Below are 20,401 nucleotides of genomic sequence, written 5' to 3'. Positions count from 1 at the left end.
GCCATCCTATTAAATCACTTACAGCAAATATAAAAATAGCCGTCTGCAGCTTATGGCATGAACCTAACCATCAGTGACAGCAGGTTATAAACAGAATAACATCCCCAGCAGCACCACGTACGCACAGCAAGTCTCAGTTTGTACTAAATACTCATTTCATTCACACTCAGGTGTTGATGTGGACACAGAGCTGTTTAACACAAATCATTAAGCAATGAGAAACACCAAGAAGCACCGAGCCAAATGTCAAAGCTATCAGCACCAGTTTATCGTAACGGTGAATAAACCGTATTCTGCAACTGAAAAGGAGACAGAACAAATAGAAATCTAATTAAAACGCAGCACGTCTCTTTCACGTATGGACACTTTCTATTGTGTGTATGGACGAGGAAACGCACAGATATGGCATCATAAGCATGTCAAACAGACTGCAAGGGATCTGTCTGATTAGAGAAGGCCCCCCTATGTGACGGCAGACACACAGTGCAGTGAATCGCAGCAGCTCACACTGGGCAAAATGAGGCATAAAAAGCTTTTAATGCAGGACAGGCAACGGTCATATCTGGCAATCAACAGAGGGAAACGGAGAGAAAGATGGCGGTTTGACCTTTTCCAGATGGTACAGCCTTTAATCCTTACTACAGAGTCCTGCTGGGGACATGCAGACTGGAGAAGTCTGATAAATTAGGCTCAAATGCCACCGTGAATCTGCATTTGTATGTGTTCATTAACAAAAAAGGGACGAGTGCTTTGAAGTGGGTCCACTTGGAGAGGCCTGTGCTCGTGGCTATGCTGGTCGAGTGTGGACCTGTTCATGCATTACTGCAATTCTACACTTTCCACTGAGCAAGGCTAAGGCTGGAGTCACACAGCGTCTTCACTTTGTGCTAAACTTTATAAACAATGACTATGTCATGACAATTACAGTGTCCGTTCCCTCATCCGTCCATCCACGGTTTCCCTTATGCAGGTCGGGGTCACGGTGGGACTGGAACCCATCTCAACCAGTCTGAATGTAGAAAATGACATTTAGGATGTGTGTAGAACATGCAGAGCGTTAGTAAGGAGGAAGTGAGGGCCGTTATGAGGAGGAAGAACAGTAGAAAGGAGTGTCAGAGGTATTTGAAGCTAGTGCAGGACATGCACAGTAAGATGTGTGGTACGAGTGACAGATGGGTTCGAGGTGGGGGTGGGATTACAACAGGGTCTGCTCAGAGCCCCTTATGTTTGCAGTGGTGATTGACAGGCTGACAGAACGAGCCATGCAGGAGTCTCTGTGGACTATGATGTTTGCAGACGACACTGATCTGCAGTGACCTTAGAGAGTGGGTGGAGGAGAGCCAGGAGAGAGGGGGCATGCTTTGGAGAAAAGATGAATGAACGTATGAAACAGAAGACACATGAACTACAGATAGTGAAGGTAAGCAAGTTTAAATACCTCGAGTCAACCATCTAAAGCAGGCAGAGTAGAGCATGGGCTCGCCGGGCATGAATGTGTGACAGGATGCGACGCTAGTGTGAGGTGGAAGCAGATGATCTGCTGTGGCGCCCCCTAAAGGCAGCAGCAGGAAAACATAACATCTGATTGTCCCCTACAAAGCAGCTTTACAGCCTTTTTTATTCCTTTGTTAAGTCTTTGAATCACTGATATTCAGATATCGGCTGGTGGAGGCATTCCTGTTTGCTAGGCCTCGTCTTCACGTATCCAAGCGTACACATTCAACCTGTTGATTGTGTTCGTGGCGCTGACGAGCTTCTGATGTAATCATCTTAGAAATAATGGCATACTGTGTAGTTCATACAGACCATCTAAGACGTGTACAGTCCAGCTTTGGTGAGCAAAAGTCTTTTACTGTTACTTTTAACCATGAAGACACGCCCCTATGACACAGTGTCAACCTTTATTGACAAACACATGTTAAATGTCATGTTAGATTTCATAGAGACAAATTAAAAAAAAGCTAACGCTGAACTTCAGCAGTACAGACCTGATGCTCTGATCACATCGTGTAAATGCTGAATAAAAGAAACACTTGGCGCTGATATTTTAATGCCCCCTGCTGGATGACAATTCAACTCTCCCAAAGTCATTAAACACCACATGAGAAAACAGTACAGGCCAATTACTGTTCACCACAATAGAAATCATCTTTTGAGGCATTGCAAATGTCATCCAGGAGTGTGTGGCAAGTTTACGGGCATCAGGCTTTGCTGGAGCCAGAGCCACAAATTAAGCCTGACATTTCCCTCTAAAAATGCTCATTAGTCACTTCCAAACAAGCCTGATGTGATAACTGTAATATCTCTAAATTGCAGCAATTAGAAAAGGTTTGCCGCGGGGGCCTGAACATTTTCTTTGCCGTGTAAAATGTCAACAATGGGACAATCTCATCAGCCAGCCAAAATCAAAATAAGCCTGCATTACTGTCACTATGACAAGGTGTCCAATAAGCAGCACCTGCAAAATAATGTGTGCATTACATGTCAGTCTAATTGAAAAGTGTCGTTCTGAAACTCAGCTGACGGCCTCCATATCTGGAAACAGACTTTAACACTCAGCAATCACACGGGATTGTTACCAATGCAAATATAATTGTTACTTATGTGACCAAAAACCTGGGTATTATCTTTGAAGGGCCCAACACAGCAACATAGTTCATCAAACAGCCTCCGTACAGCCTGTGGTGACTGTGCTCATGTAGAGCTGTGCAGCAGCGCCCTCTCCTGGTTCAGACGAGGCGCTGTTGAATTTTCTAAAACGCTGATGGAAAGACACCAGAGAGGGCCACATTCCATCCAGAGTAACTTTTGCATTAGAAATGACCTCGATCCATCCTTTCATTGGGAATAACCAGAATCAATCAGAAGTGGGGTTGTGAAGAGGAGGCACAGAGAAGATGATGGATGTAGTGATGTGAGGTGTGCAGAGGATGATAGAGACGGGGTGGGAGGGGCTACCACAAGCTCTCCACGAGTGCTTAGCGCTTCTTAGCTGGTCCTGGTTGGTTCATGGTGAAAGGATATTAATTTCCCTTCCACATTATGGCCCCAGCATTGGAACCGTGAGTAGTTTACATATTCCTCTGTGACCAGTGCTATCAGTGTGTTTTGCAATGATAAGGTTGTGAAGGTGTTGGTTTCACCCATGGTGAAACCAACACCTTCACTCAGTATTAGGTTCATGCCATTTCTCAGTATTACACTACATCCATGTCTACATCGAACATCTATGGTTTGATGTGTGGACTGGGTGGGTTGTTACCGACACCTAGTGACAATTTTATGTCAACTGCATATTTAGAAAGTTGGTCATGTGTTCAGTCCTTATTTTGACCACTGTACATATTATTGATACCACTGTCCTGTATTATAACATCTACATATGATGATACTTCATAGTACATCTGACAGAAATGGAGAATAAAGTTATGAAACGAGCTTCCTTTACCTTTTTGATGGAACTGCGAGCCTTCTCCTTCCACTGGTGGCTGCTCAGCTCCAGGGTGCAATGGACATAGGTTTCTCTGTCATAGGAGCCCAGGATGAACAGTCTGAAGAGCCCCAACAAAACACAGACGAGAACTACATTCAGAGATAGCAATGAAGTCAAATCTATCCGTTGGCCTGAGTGTTTGTAGCTCACCATACTGGAAAAGACAGAGTTTGGGCCCAAATATGTAAAGGAACCACACGACACGACATTTCTGAATGTAGCGTTTACACATGTGTCGCCTTAAATTTACTGAGCTCGCACTCCATTGGACTGTTTGTGGCGAGTCAGCGTTTGGTCAGCACAGGTCAGCTGCAGGACAACGTGGAGGCTCATGTGATGTGCTTTACTGTCACAACCAAACACACAGTCATGACAAATGTGAGAACATTTACTGTAACATACGCGGTATCATCAGCACAGGGACTTTCAATTTTACAGTTAAAAACAAAAGACCTGTTCTTGATGAATATCCTGCAGTCCTGTGAAGAAGTTAACATCTTAATTAAAGTTGAATCAAAATGGTTTCTGAAGCCAAACACAATGCAAAGTAGGACTGGGCGATACATCGAGTTTTTTTTAAAAATATCGATATATATATATCGTATATCGCCATCCAGCTAAAAAATATCGAGATATGAATATTGGGCCATATCGCCCAGCCCTAATGCAAAGCCATCCAATGGGCCAGACTGGCCCCGCTGCAGGGGCTTCTGGGACACCAGTGACAGAACTGGTTTAGATCAGAGATATTAAAAAAACCAGTCTTGTTTCCTAGCAGGTTAAGACCTGCATGTGAGTGGGAATATGGTTGCTTCATGGTTTTATGTTTGACATCCAGTCACTCGTGTGTTTTAGCAAAAGCAGCAAACACATTTCTACTCTACAAGCAGTTCCTCCCAGTCAGGATACTGCACTCCCAGTTTGCCAGTAACCATCTTTGTGAAACGGACAGAGGGAATGGTAAATATAGACACAGAGCGCTTCTCTGCTCTCACAGAGTCCTCAAAGCTCTCTATACAACATGTCACATTCACCGTCTTCTATGCTGTTAAGTGCTCACTAACTATCATTCACACACATTCACATCAGAGGGGGTTAATATGTTGCCCAGTGATATTTGGCAGGCAGACTGGGGGGTGGAACCACCAACCTTTGGATCAGTACCTGCTCTACCCCGGAGGGGTATCACTCTGTGGCTGTAAAGCAACTCTTACATCCTGAGTTTATACAAATCTTTGTGTCTTTAAAGCCTGTAAGAAAACAAAACAGTTGAAGCAGGAAGTACAACTAAGAAAAACACATCACTGCTTCACAGCATGCAGAAAAAAAACTCAATCACATCTTATGTTCTACTGAAGGGTCACCAAGACCCTCTGCAGACCCAGTCTGGACTTAACAGACGCCCTCGCTACTTTTAAGTTTAAAATGTTCCCTTTTTTTTAAATAACGTATATATTTGTGTATGGATCAGGTGACGCTGAATCCTCCATGATGAGTGTTTGTTCACTCACCTTTGACCCTACACTCTTACTCTGAGTTTAACCTTTAGTTATTATGGTGTCTGTGGCTCTCCCATCTCCCCCAGCTGGTCACAGAAGCTAGCAGCCCGTCCCCAAGCCTGGCTCTGTTGGAGCGTTCTTCCTTCCCACTGTCACCAAGTGCTTGCTCAAAGGGATGTTTGATATTTTCTCCACTAATGAAGGCTATCAACCACTAAAGATAACATGCCTGAGCTAAGAGCTGTTGTGATTTAGCACTATATAAATAAAACTGAACTTAGTTCAAAATTTAATTCTCGGGTTTAAAATCTTGTGGTTCTAAAAAGGTCTCCAGTATTTTTTTATTTAATACATTTAATTTTATTTTTTTTAGTGACAACTCTAATCTGGACATTAGCAACACTCCACAGATCTGTTTGGTTTATTTGGTTCAACGTGCTACTGTCTAACAGGATGATGAGCACAAAATGCTCCAATTTTTCAAGAATAATATTTTTGGGGTGTTTCCTGCTTGAAAAACTGCTGACATCATTCACGAGACTCTAAAATGGATCAGTTTTTTGAACCAACTGATAAATGATCTTATTACTCGGTGCAGTTTTCTCCTGCCGTCTTGCACCACACATTTTTGGTTGTGATGCTGGAGAGACGGGGTAAGGTTAACTGCAACATGTTTTGGCTGAGACCTCTGTACATCAAATGAGTTCTCTCGTCTGTGGGGGAATAAATGCCCACCACCCGTGTGAAACGCAGACTGTTACTGCATCTTCTGTCATATCAAAGGGTAAATCAGTGGATGCTTAGCTCCACTGGAGAGCTTTCTTAACCCTTAACTGGTACAGAAAGGGAGAGACACTGCATGTTTAAAATTTGATTTCCTAATAACATCCAGTCATTTGGTGGCCTGTCAAACACAAAGCATGAAAGAAACACACACATACATTGATGACACGAGCTAACAAAGGACAGAGCAGTCAGTCAGAGCCAGCCGAGGCTAACAGCTCAGATATACACATACCAACCTTGGACAGAGGAGGGCGTGTTTGTCTCTGAAAGGAGAGACTCCTCGGGTACTCTGTCCAACATCATGGACGAATGTAGAAGCTAAAGTACACACAGGCAAAATATGACAAGCAGGTGTAGTGCTTCCCTTAAATAACACATTCCCAGTGTGCACACAGTGATGGTGGTTAGGCCAACATAGCATTAAATGTATCGTTTTTATTTGATAGCACAACATTATGTAGCTCTTTGATTACGTGACCTTAGCAAGTAGGGTCACCTGGAAAAAAAGAAAAAAAACTTTCTCTTCCACTTCCACAGGGTCACGGGGTCACACCCTGGATAGGTCGCCAGACTGTCACAGAAACACAACCATTTAATCTACCAGCACTAAGTGCATGTCTTTGTATGGTGGGAGGACGGTGGAGAACCCCCGGGTAGATTATGCAAACTCCACACAGAGGCCCAACAAAGGGTGGAATCAAACCCAGGAGGCAACTGCACCAACCGCTGCACCACTGTGCTGCCATTGTTAAAGAGATAATGCTGTTCAGCACCCGTACACACTCTACTGTGTACTGTGATTACCTACAGTCAGGACTGAGTGCAGGCAGAAAGAGACCAATCACATTTGGGCTGGCACAGTCTTTAGACAGAACTGGGTCCAACGTGACCTCCTAATACAACACCACAGGTGTGAATGAGTCTCTCACAGACAACCATTCACACCTATGGACAATTTGGAGTAACCCCACTGAGTGCATGTCTTTAGACTGTGGGAGGAAGTCCACGCAAACACAGGGAGAACATGAAGCTCCACACCCCGGCCTGGTGGTGGACTCAGACTCCGGCTCCAGCGCTAATCACTGCTCCACCCTGCTGCCCTTTTTAATAATCAAAATCATAAAATCAGCTAAACATTTTAATGCACACTGGTGTTACTAACATGACAAGAATGGCCATGTTGAAAAGATAGCAACATGTATTTGAGTTCTGTTGTGATTCATTTCATGTGTTAGTATTTTAATGTGCTTTTGTCCCGTTTCTCATCCCTATGATGACATAGATCACAAAGTGATTCGGCCTGTGTGAAGTGTTTCAGCTGGGCGTCGAGAGGTTTGACCGATGTATGAAAAGATACATTTTTAGACAGAAGTTGTTTCTTTGTGAGTGTTTATTACACGGCGTGCTGCGGGGAAAAGTCTGTTCTAACATTTGAGTCTGAGGTTTACGTGGAGCACCTGACTGCTCTTTGTTGCTTCTCATCTGTAAACTCTCTGCTTACTCTGTCACCTGATTCTTGTGTGTTTGAGTCTGAGGTGGGGACCGGTTTGTGCCATAATTTGCAAAGTACAGTTTTCTGGTCCGTGTCAGACTTTTCAGACCATGTCCATGCTACAGCCCTGGGATGTGGAGGAAAATAATTATACCACTTAATTTGTAAGTTTCTCACTAAAAAAAAAATTGCACTAGTTTTATTCTGATGGAGAATGATACAATGTCATTCAACAACAAAATATTACATTAGTTATAAAGTGATTTACACATGATTGAGTGAAAGAGCATTTGACCCCCTACAACCCAGCCTGAACTGTAGCTCCCACACAGATTACAGTCAGTTACAGATACTCCTGATCTCAGCTGATCCCTCCACACAAACTAAACAAGCTGTCAAAACATGTTTTTTTCCACCCATGTCTTGGTTCTGATATAATTTTCTTTTTTTATTTGGTTACATTTTATGACCAAAAGGACACTTTTATTCAAAATGTAGCACAAACATTAGGGGTGCAACGATACTCGTATCGATATTGAACCATTCGATACAGTGCTTTCGATTCGGTACGCATATGTATCGAACAATACAACATTTTTAATTTATTTTATCAACTTTTCTTCTGATGATGCTGTCTGTGTTGAGCGCTCAGTGGATCTGCGTTCGACTACTCCGCCTAGGCTGCACTTTCGAGTGCAGATCCACTGAGCGCACAGAAGCTAAGCTCATTGCAACATGGCAAATTGAACCTCCCCCACCCACATTCAGATCTGGCGTTTGGAACTCTTTTGGTCTTCATGTGAAGTATGACCCTGAAGGTCAGCGCGTCATGGACAAAAGTAAAACAGTATGTCGGATGTGCCACGCAATGCTCAATTACATGGGTGGGAACTAGTGCGTTAGTGCAGTTTGCTCGTTAACGTGTTGACTCCGTCCAGCCCCACGCACGGGCCGATCAGCGGTAGCTCGTTAACGGAGATTTGCCGTGTTGCGGTGTTAACGTCATTTCAGATTAACGCTGACAGCACTTGTGGGAACACAACGAATATGACTGCACATTTACGCCGACATCATCCTGGTGCAAAGACAAGTGGAAGCAGACAAAAACAACAAGCACGCATCTAAATGACACGCATCCAAATGACACGCATCCGAATCATTTAGACAGCCGTCAGCATTCTCCTTATGGGGACCTGATATGTTTAATATGCTGCTGAGAATATAACCCAGAAGCGTATAGTATAGCTTTTATTTTGGAAAGAGACATTTCTCTGTAATAAACTCTTTTCCAAAGATGAGGGATTTCTCCATCAGATAGATTTATTTTTTTTATTATTTTGTTGTTTCAGCAACATTAAATTTAAAAACTGTACTTTTGAGTTAAAATATATATTTATAATTTTAATAAATGACAAATTAAAGAAGCATGAACATTTTTTTTTTATCGAAAAAATACCGAACCAAACCATGAATTTTGTGTATCGTTGCACCCCTAGTAAACATGTTGCACCCCTAGTAAACATGGGACCCAGTTATACAACTATAGATCAAAGCTGCTGTGCGACAAGCTCCAAACAGAGATGAAGTGTCTCACCTGCTGCATTCAATGAGGCTGACTTTGAGCCGTCCTTCTACCAGCCGGCTGTCGTGGACGGACAGATCCAAATCACAGGCTGAACCGTGCAGAGGCTGCACTTGGAATGGAAAGAAGGGCTTGTACCTGGAATAAAACCAGCATACGTTCAGTTAGCTGCATCCTCAGAGGACACACATTCCCATCATACTTAAACGCGAACTTTAATGGGTTCCATAAAAGTAGTGCCAAGCATTACCACTCTATCAGTGAACAGAATGCTCATTCAGGTCTTTCATATTGTTATGACAGGAAAGAAAAGAACAAGATTTTAGTATGACACCAGTTATGGTACAGCTTTGGTCTAAGCTGCTCGGTAATACTAGCTAGAAGTCTGTTCAAATCTGACAAATGGAGCAGATGTTCAGCATGTGCACCACCGCAGGCTTCCTATCCTCGACTCGTACTCTAACGCGGACAGTCGGTAGGCAGGCCCGGCCAAGGACTCAGCCCTGCTGTAGCTTACACATATAAATATGTATCAGGGATTTTTGTTTGCTACTGTGTTTTTAAATTGTAACAAAATGTAGAAACACAACATGAGTAAGGATGATGACATCTGGAAAACATTTGGTTGTAAATATCAGCACTTATTTTGGCCTCTCCATTTCCTCTGCAGACACTGTGCACACAAACAAGGCTCTGAAATGAAAGTGTACTGCAGGCTAAGCACGCTGTACAAACACTTAGTTACAATGTGTACAGTCTCTCTGCAGGATGTCAGTAGATCTGCAGATTGCAGTGTGTAATCCCAGCTACGCAGCTGCAGGACAAACAGCTGTAGCCACCGTTCCTCTGTGGTGAGTGTCGGCTCTCAGTGAGCGCCCACATCGATTTGCTGTGGACGAGGCTGTAAAACGTCAGTGAGTCAGTAAGCTCACCTCCCCATGATACTGAGGTGAGTTGTTGAGGATACTTTTAAGCTTTCTGTTGTTAAGCTCTTGCGTTTTTGCTGAGTCTACATATCTGACATGTGAACACCTACAAGTTTGCTTCCATGTTTTAAGTACTACACACCGCCGTTCTCCAGCCACATACGTAAAGCGTGGTTAGGCACAATGTCCGTCTCACTGTGGCAGCTTCCACAAACTGGCGCCCACTACTCTGTTTTTAAGGGAACAACTCCTTTCGGTATGAAATCCTTGGATCCTCTGTCTCCGTCCTGGGTTCCTCCTGGTGCACGACAACGCCCCGCCTCATGTGGCGAGAGTATGAAGGTTTTTATTTCGACGACTAACCCTGTGACACCCCATTGAAGAGCCGTAGGCTGTGGATCTCTTAAGATCTCACTGTTGGGTTTGTAAGGCCATGTTACTCCTAAATTTCTATCTTGTTCAAAGAGAAGATATAAAACAAAGTTCTAAGCTAATCGACCTTAGTGTTCTCCTTTTTTAAAAAGAATCAAATCGAAAATGGAAGTGGAATCGTGAAAATCTTATCAATACCCATCCCTAGTCGCACCAGTATAGCAGCATAGTCTGTCCTCACAGAGATGTCTCAACATTTCACTTCCCAAATCTCCAAACATGCTGAGAAACACAGAGATACAAATTCTGGCTGTTGTGTCACACGTTGACTGTCCCTCCCAGAGGGGCTACAGGGTAGTCCGAGCTACTGCCAGCATGTCCTTGGACTGTAAGCCAGTGTAGCTGTCAGTGGGTTTCTGAGCAGCTCATCTGAACTTAGCGGTGCATAAAGCATGCAGGTGAACTGTAAAAAAAAAAAAAAAAAAAAAATTATTAATAATAATACTAGGCTACACAGTGCCGTCCCGCAACTATTTTTCTATTGTTGCACTACCTGCTCTATACACGCAGTGTCGAGCAACGGTGGAGACGGAATTACAAGCAGTACAACATTTTGCGGCAACCACAAAATGTGAGGCATTTATTGTTTTTATATTTTTTTTTTTTTTTATGTTCAGTTTCAACTGTTACGAAGTTGATGTGCAGTTAATAAGTGCAATAAATATTTATATTGGAAAAGAAAATCGTGAGAGAATCGTGATCTCAATTCTAAGCAAAAAAATCGTGATTCTCATTTTATGCAAAATCGTGCAGCCCTAATAATAATATTAATAATGGATTGGATTTATATAGCGCTTTTCAAGGCACCCAAAGCGCTTTACAATGCCATTATTCATTCACGCTCACATTCATGCACTGGTGGAGGCAGCTACGGTTGTAGCCACAGCTGCCCTGGGGCAGACTGACAGAGGCGAGGCTGCCATATCGCGCCATTTTTCTAATAGAAAAATAACACAATGACAAACATCATGCAGACTCCTTTACTTTATAACTTATCATCCCTTGTTGCAGTAATCAGCAGTCAGTATAAGCAGGCTCACCGCTGCACACAGCCTGCGTGTTCTTGGTCATTCTTCTGACAGTTTATCATCCGTCTGTAACACAGATGTTCCTGCAGCAGCACTCAGCTGCTGTGACACGCACAAAGGAAAAGAAACAGTGTAGAAAGGCTAACAGCTGTTTTTAAACTACAGTACTACTTCAATCTCCAGGAGGTACACCTGTGTTTTACAAACATCATCTGTTACTCTACAGTGACAGCTCAGTCAGTACAAGTGTCCTCTCCTGTGTGCTCCGAATACAAAGCACCAACAGGGAAATGGATCATTCTTCTCCTCATGACAGCCAATGACTGAAGGAGCTGAAGAGGAGCCACAGTTACCAGTTTCTACATGTGTGAGGTGTCCGTGTACTACACGCTGACACAACTGCATGTTGAACACGTCTAATATTCAGACTGTTTCTTGGTGTTAGCCAGACAGAGGCTGTGCACCTAAAGTTTAAGGTTGGGCGATTGGACCAATACATCGACGACAGCACCGTCCTACAGCTGCGAGCAAATGCACCCTCCTCAGAGTGCGCTCAAATGCAGCAGCTTTGCATTTACTCAAACTCATACAGAAAGAACAGCAGCAGCCTGTGTTCAGAAAAAGCAAAAACATTTATTTAAATAAAAACCACAATGGCGGGAGGGAAACAAAGAGAAACCGGCTTCTTTCCCCACTCTGTGTTTACAGGCCGTTCCAGTGTTTGACTGTCACACTCGACCAAACTACAAATATGTTAAAAATCAGAGTATGTCTTCTACCAAACATTAAAAAAAAAAAAATCTCAAACAAAGTTTGTGGGATTTGGTGCATCTCAAATAAATAAATGAATAAATAAATGAAGCTATATTAATACTGAAACAAACAGTAAGGTCAAATATTCCCTCCAAACAAAACCTATAAATTCTAAACATGTAAATCAGTCCATGAAGGATCACGTTGCTCCGCCCATCATAAAGTCTGCGTGAACATATCTCCTGTCGTCTGTGATTAGACTGACGATTGTCATCCAACATCATTAAAGTTGTTTTTTCCCCTAAACCTACGAATGATTATTTTACACGTGACTAAGAGCCCAGATCACGGCACAGCTGTCGTTGTACATGTGGATGTTGATCATGTTACGGTTAAACATCTGGATCTTTAGGCTCACACTGTCGCCGCTGACCAGTGCTTAAAGTATAATCACCACTGGTTTTTATTCCCGTCCCATGAGGGATTTTTCCAGAATAAAAGTCCTTAAAGACAATTTTTCAGTCTTTGCTTGGACATCAGTGACGAAACTGTCCGCTCACAACGTTGAAGAGCACATCTGCTCCGACCTCGGTGAGCTGACCTTTGTCCTCATCTGGAACCAAAACTGAAAACAGTAAACATTGTTTTTAGGTTGTAAATATTTATATGTATTAGAAGGCTACAAACTGTGACAGCGTCAGATTAAATCTGCTTTGGGTGATATAGAGATGAGTGTTCTTAGCACATGTGGCAGCGCCACATTTACACAGACATGAATGAAAACAAACCCTGAAACACACTGATGCTGTAACGACAGCGCGTCTCTTAGCACAGACGTGCCTCACAGTGGACGCTGGTGCTTTACTCACCAGCACAACGCCATGTCGTGCTTTTCATTCAACCTCACAGAAATGAAGGAGACACCAGCTTGTTGCACTATGATTGTGGTTTGGGACATAAGCACTGCTTGTGTGTCAAAGCTATGTTAGCCACACAGCTACACCTGTTCAGTCTGAAAACCTTGAAGTTAGCCACCATTAGCCTGCGAGCTCCTGCCCCTGATTTGTATCAGCTCGCCCCCCCCCCTCCCTCCTGACAGGATCTCGTACTGCAAAGAGACCCAGCTCCTCCAGCTCGGACATTTTTTGTTCTCTGGGGCTCTGGATTAGCTGACAGACCACCTAACCCAGAGCCAGCAGGTGAAGGACTGATCCATGTGCTGGGCTCAGGACTCTTTGGAGAAGCAGCTGTTAGCCTCAAACCACATTTCACTATGATTGCCAATAAAAGTTATAGGAGCCATTCTTATCCACTGCTTAATGCATTAGTGATATAACAGTTTACAGTGAGAGCTGTATGATGGCTGGGCAACAGCTCCAACACCCCCCCCAACTCCCATCTGTGCTACTCGGCAAATCCCGAAGTCCAGTCTTCATTACATCATCTCATCACACTCACTCTGCACGACTGTGGTGATGCAAGCTCACATGCATTAGCTGTGTTTGCTGCAGTACTCTCCTCCGCACTCAGCACAGCATGTCAGCGGCTCAACAAATAGGATTTTAACACCTGTGTAACATGAACATCCCTGATGCCACCACAGCACACCCAGCGCTTCTTAGACTGAGAGCTCTGCAAAGAAACAAGGGGAAGTCGTCCCAGCACCTCCTGATACGTGATGTTCTACTGCGTGGCTGTATGCATACGTTTGTTTGTTCACATAAGCTCAGTTCATTCAGTTTCATGTTATTTATATTTTGCCAAATCACAACAGGCGCTGAAAGCTGCTTCATGTAATGAATGACCCTTATTTAGATCATTGATTAGAGACCATGAAGCCAGAATCTATTTTAGAGTAAAGCAAACAACTCAACAGCTAAATCATTTCATTACTTATGGAAACATTAAACATGAAATATGGAGAAAGTAGTTATGCTAAAATAAAGACTACATTAAAAAACAGACTGTCCACTGTGAAATATTAACTAGTCACCGCCTGCATTTTAAAACAGGCCTGTTCATAAATATTGTAGAGGAAGAAAAGTGACAGTTTCTGATGAAGCTGCTGGAGAAATGCCTCATGGGTATCACTACAAGATCACCATAGCTGCGAAGTAGTCAAACACTACTATGCAACCTTTACACAGTGTTATTAAATGAATGGGACACACACACACACACACACACACACACACACACACACACACACACACGAGTCAAAGAGGAAATCATGCTGCTGTGAGAGTGTCACCGCTACACTCCAGCACATCGCTCAGAGTGGAACAAGCCCCGCCTTCATCAGACATGGTTAATTTTGTCAGTCTGACAGCTGGACTGTAGGAACGCCCAGCAGCAGCAGCTCTGCTACCTACCACGTCTGCTCTGACTTGATAAGAAACCACAGTGAAATTATGAACCACTGACCCGAGTTTCTCTTTCTCAATGACACAGTCGCTCCACTTCCCGTTCTTCTGTTTCTGTCGCTGCTCCACAGAGCCTGCGTGACCGAGCGTGTCCTATTTTGACTCTTATCATGCACCCAACACAAACACCGACATGAAAACTGATTTTTAAAATGCACTGTTAAGTTTACCTGTATAAAGCTTCCATTGTTTTATCAGGTCAAACTGTCCAAGATGATTTTTAATAATGCAGAGCTGTCATTTCTCTCAGGCTAATAAAGCTAATCTGTGGCTCTGTTTTAAATCACAGCCATTCACAGCCAGGCAGGATTGTAGCATCCCCATTCTCATGCTAATGTTAAGACTTAAAATACGGGGAATTATCTTAACAGGATGACGGCTAAGCTGGAACCCTCTGTGGCTCATTACCAAGGCTACGTGAAGTATCCTCTGAAGGTGTACTAGTAAATGCAGTATTGCAGACAATACCTACTGCGACCATCACTGAAACCAACCGATCAACACCACAGCAGCAGTCACTTAGATGCTCAGCTACAAGATGAGCGAAGCCAGGAGCAGTACCCTCCATGGGGAAAGACACTGGAGGCCAAGCAGCCAACTCCCTCGCTGTGCCCGAGAAGTACAGCAAGCTGCCCATACCTGAGGCCAAGCACAGACTCACAGCCTCGGGCTAACAATGCATGTGTCAGAAGGTAAGGCCAAACTATAGATAATAAAACAAGGTTAAAAATGGAAACTGGGGGCAGTTAGGATTTTGGAAATGTCTGTTGTCAAAATGAAAATGAACTGATGTCACAGAAGCGACAGCAGCATCCTTTGTCTGGAGTTTGGTACTAATTTAGACACCAGTCCCAGGTACACATAACTAATTACTATTAAACATTTATGAGGAGGATTAAATCATCCTTACATACAACATGAATCGTTATTAACACTGAAAACAGAAGTTATAGAAGCTCCAAGTGGGAAGAAAGGGATCTGAAATGTGACTCACGTACTGGGAAAAACTTAGAGCGAAGAATTTGGCTCCCAAATGCGAGTAAACATGTAAAACCAATGCAGATGCTTCCATCCAGGAGCAGTGCATGCAACAAAACGATCATTATCATCAGATCAAGATGCAAGTGGCAACCATTCCAGAGGGATAGCAGTTCAGCTCCAGATGGCAGGAGCTTCATTCACACAGAGGATGTCTAAGTGTGTGATGTAGAGCTGGCTGTGTGGACATTTACAGTCAGTGACTATGATTAGAAGAAGAATCTCCTGCTCTGTAATGATATAACATCTGCTTCTCAAACTGAAGCTGAAATATGGGCCGGTGCTCAAAGGGAACCAGTTCAGAACTGGCTAAACACTGGTAGTGGTAGTCTCATGTTTCCATAGTAACGATGGCTAGGCTAACATCCACGTTCAGATCCATCTAAAACACGAGTGGGGAGCTCCAGGCCTCGAGGCCCGGTGTCCTGCAGGTTTTAGATGATGATCCAACACAGCTGCTTTAAATGGCTAAATGACCTCCTCAGCATGTCACCTGGTAATGAACTCATCATGTGATTCAGGTGTGTGGACCCAGGAAGCTGCAAGACAGCGGCCCTTAAGCCTGGAGCCCCCCACCCCTGATCTAAACTCTGGGGTCGGAAACTCAGGTTAACAGTGCACATGATGTTCTTGCATTAGTACTACTGCTAATACAGTAACGCAACACAAGTGTCCCGAGATGATCGACTTTGAGTCCTATATTAATGAAATTTGAAGCAAAATGCACGTGATAGCAGAAGAGCAGCGTTAGCTCAGCTCAGCGAGTGTCAGTGCAATCTCTCAATAAAAAAATATCAATGAAAGTGAAGCAATGCTAAAAGTACAGACACTGTCCTGCAGCGACCTCCATATCCTCAAAAGATGATGACGTCACTTTGTTACTGTGACACACAGTCTGAAAGTTTTTCTAGAAAGCAGCACATGGTTTTAAAAAAAAAAAAAAAAAATCTACGACAAAAAAAAACTTCATTTAGGGCTCCAATCACAGCCTGATCAGCTGTCAACAAAACACCAGCAGCATCTCGATAATGACAGAAAGCAGTACTGACACATCTGCCTGCAATCTCCAGGAAACACTTTCAGTTTCTTAACATCCTGTCATTAATGCAAACAGTGACAACAGGGAAAAGCAACGTGTGAAGGAAGAGCATGAGTGGACTTTGCATATCAACACAATAGAGAAACATTTAATGTAATCTAGTTGTCATCAGCATGCCTGATGTTATCGAACCTGCCTCTGTTCTACACGGTGAAACTGAGAGCTGAGGAGAGACACGCACCAAGTACAAGTGTTGAAGAGTAAAATATTTTAGTACATTTACTTTTTTATCAGTTTCTTGAGGTCGAGCAAGTCATAAATATTAGGTCTCTGAGGTCAGCTGATTGGCAGCACCTAGGTCCAGATGCCGTTTTTTAAGGTCGTCTTTCCCAAGTTGTGGAACTCGCTTCCACTGGACTGGACACTGGAAGCTTAGGACCCACCTGTGCAGGCTTGCTTTGATTGAGTCTGATTTTCCATCTACCTTTGGATTGTAAAGCACTTTGTGACATTTGTTCTTGAAGAGTGCAATACAGAAGAAAGAAAAAGGGAACAGTGGAAATTCCTCTCTTGAACAGAGCTGAAAGCTTCTCACTGCTTAAAAGAAGAACTGGAAAGAAAGTAACATTCAAAGCATGAGCAGAGCTCAGAAAATAAAGAATACTACGAGTTTAATACTCTCCAAGAGTCTGAAAGGTCTTCTGCCAGCAATAACATTCTTAATTTTTAAGCTAGTGGACGTAAAGACATGAGCCGACAGCCACAGACGGATTACTAGACAGGGGGGTCGTTGCCCAGGTGTGTAACCCACAGCACCGTATACCAAGCATCCACTCTGAGCGCCTTAATGTGCACGTTTACTGTCATTTTGTCAGTTTCCTGATTACTTTTTATCTTTCAAGTCATAATATTGTGTCTCGTTGGGTTCATTTGTGTGTTTTGTGAGCACTTTCTATTACTGAGAGTCTTTGTGCAGTCCTTTCTGTTTTTGGTCTTTTACACCTGTTTGTTGTTGTCTGGAGTCTAGTTGTGGGGGTCTGGGGTCTGGGGGCTCTTCAGGGTCATTTTATTTCTTAGTTTGGTCGTCCTTCTTTAACATTTCATGGCTAACATTCTTAGCACGCTTTATTCTGCTGGTTCTGGGCCGGTTGTTGGGGATCACTGCGTTCTGGACCTTACCTGATTTTGTAGTTGGGTAACGTGTGCTTCTTCTTGATGACCCGCTTCAGCTGGTTGACTATGATGGAGGTGAGCTGAGGCAGTGGCCTTCCTTCAAACTGGGACTTCACCTCAAAATCCACCAGCGGATCCTCGAGGAAGGAGAAGGACCAGTGGGAGAAGGGCACGCGCGTGAACTGCAGCCTTAGCCTGCCCACCACGCGCCTCATCTTAACGAACAGGTAAGCAGACTTTCCGAACACCAGCTCGACGTCGATGGCGAGGTGGAAGCCGCCATTGTACTCGATGTCCACCTCGAAGTTGAGCTCTTCGGGCATCCCGTCCTCGTTCACATGCACCGGCTTCATCAGTTTGGCGGTTTTAAAAACCGGCAGCGAATTCCCCAGAGAGAAATCTTTCAGACTGAGTCCCTCCAGGAGCCGACCAGCTGTCTTGGTCTGCAGCAGCTCCTCAAACTCCACCTTAATCTTTTTGGTGAGCCAGTGTCTGACGACGGGAGTGTCTCTGAGCTCCCGGAATAGGAACAGAAAGATAGCGTTTAGGAAATGGCACGTTTCGGCTTTTCCTGCATCGATGGGCTCGCTTTGGGAAGGCGGTGGCGGCTGTTGTTTCGGGCCGCCGCCGGTGACGGCTGCTTCCTGCTGCCGTGTAGAGGCGGCCTCTGGCTGCTTAGATGCGGTACATGTCGTGCTGTCCTGCTGCTGGCCTGCTTCGGCATGATGGCTATTAAAGTAATCCTTCAGCGCGTTACCGGGCACTACTTTGACATACTGCACTGTCCTGCCTACGGGCTCAGGGCTCCTCCGGTATATCAGCAGGAACTGCACTATCAGAGTAACGACTGCTCCGAAAGCCGCGGAAACGAGTATTAAGTAAATCATGTCGAGCACGCGCCCTGATATCGACTCAAAGTGTTTTGATAACACGAAGAGAGTTCTACCTGGGCGCTCTCAAAGCTGCCATATCATCGGCTTCTTTCCGGAGCTCCTCTTAGCTTCTCACCTGATTGGACGAATGGGTTACGTGACTGTGCGTGATGACGAAAGCAGGTTTTGATGCGTTCAAGCGGACTGCGAAACCTGTTGACTGGAGTCACCGGGGTCCGCGGCCCTCTTTGTAAACGCGGGTTTCCTTTGGACATATGGCTGCCATGTTACCGAAAACCAGCGCTTCTTCTAAATATTCATGTTTATTCTTCATGTTTTTAGTGTTACATGCAAATGTATTCAGTGCGAATAGAATAGAAGAGAATGCCTTTATTGTCACCATACAGATGTACAAATGCATCTCCAACTCAGATGTGGGAGAAGAAAGGGGGGTGAGGTGCACAGTTTCTGCAGCACTGTATACATATGATGAACAGTATTATTATTTTTTTTAAAAAGAAAAATATACATGTAGAATGTACAAATATAGAAATCCGGGAAAAAATAAACAGTTATGTTATTTCCTCTTTGTGTGAAAAAACAAAAAGCACAAACTAAAAACCGTGAACTTAACGAAAACCGAATAAAAGGGGAAGACTGTCTGGCATGTTGTTTCCTGAACAATCCAGCAGGGGACACTGGTGTCTTTCTCACTGTTTTGCACTTTTTATTTTTTTTTTTTTTTTTTTTTTTCAAATGAACCATTCAAGACAACACATGAAGACAGGTATGATGAAAAGAAGATGAGGCATTGCACATCGTTTGTCTAACACTATGACACAGGTGGAGCAAGGTGGTGGCAGCATCAAGCTGTGGGGTCGGCAGTAACCACAGAGGGAATGACAGATCCACTGGATCCAGCCAAACAAAGAGAAATCTTTGATTTATCAGTGTATCCCACAGTCCAGATGGAGTATGGAAGTCACAGGATATAATTTAGTTTTAGGACCAAAACGCTGAAATGTGGAAAAAACACCGACCCCCTCAGATTCAGCTCATTTCTGTTCAATAACTGTATATTTAACAAAGTCATGTAAAATTTGCTACCGTACCATCGCCTGTCAGAGGTACCTGAACAAATGAATTACAAATCAGTGTGTAAAAATTTGGCATTTTTAATATGCATATTTTTTCTGGTGCAGCCCTTTTTGAGCCCTTACATCTTTTTAAGTCCTCAAGTAAATAATATGGAATTTCCAGCGCTTAAAAATACAGTCAGATGAACCCATATTTATATTTAGGACATTGAAACCATATCAAATATTTAAACTACGAGGATGTGCTATTTTAATTTTTTTTTTTTAAAGATAATCATTTGTATTTCACTAACATGTTTAAAAAACAGTTTGGTTGTGGTTCTGTTGGCTTCATCAGGTGGAGGCCTCTAGCTTGGTTTGACAGCCTAGTGTGAAGCATTAGGAATAGAAATCAGCCCCTCCAGGACTAAGGCCATGGTTCCCAGGCAGAAGAGGGTGAAGTGTAGTGTGCGCTGATATAACTTATTCTTTGCCTAATAGAATTTTAACCTGCATTTGAAAGAGAGAGAGAGAAGGAAGCTCCTACCAATTAGTAGATTTGGGTAGATAGAAGAAGTTGCAAATATCGAGAAATCCTACCGGTGGCTGGACAGAGCTGGACTGAAAGACAGCACAGAGGCACTAATCATGGGAACACAGGAACAAGCTCTAAGGACAAGATCCCGAGAGCCTGTAACACCAGGCACGTTTGACTTTGAGTGCGTTTCAAAGCCTGTACTTTTCCACTTGTTCTTGCTTGTGCGCCTCGTGGAGCTGACGCAGCATTGT

The 20,401-nt window shown here is 43.6% G+C and overlaps 1 protein-coding gene across 2 annotated transcripts in view; it reads right to left on the bottom strand.

The window, feature by feature from the left end:
- The window catches only part of pdzd8 (PDZ domain containing 8), a 41,714-nt gene extending 22,696 nt beyond the window's left edge, over positions 1-19,018 (bottom strand). The window contains exons 1-3 of one of the 2 annotated variants that reach the window (XM_003454989.5): positions 17,671-19,008; positions 8,865-8,990; positions 3,449-3,551 (exon numbers count right to left, since the gene is read on the bottom strand). In XM_003454989.5, the coding sequence (XP_003455037.1) occupies positions 3,449-3,551; positions 8,865-8,990; positions 17,671-18,551 (1,110 nt within the window). In that variant the 5' untranslated portion in view covers positions 18,552-19,008. Of the gene's footprint in view, positions 1-3,448; positions 3,552-8,864; positions 8,991-17,670 lie in introns of both variants that reach the window. The other variant, XM_019366871.2, reaches the window with a different exon arrangement.
- Between the last annotated feature and the right edge of the window lie 1,383 nt (positions 19,019-20,401).

The sequence above is a fragment of the Oreochromis niloticus genome, linkage group LG13, assembly GCF_001858045.2.
Source record: "Oreochromis niloticus isolate F11D_XX linkage group LG13, O_niloticus_UMD_NMBU, whole genome shotgun sequence".
Classification (NCBI taxonomy): Eukaryota; Metazoa; Chordata; class Actinopteri; order Cichliformes; family Cichlidae; genus Oreochromis; species Oreochromis niloticus.
This window is presented reverse-complemented; position numbering and strand designations above follow the sequence as displayed.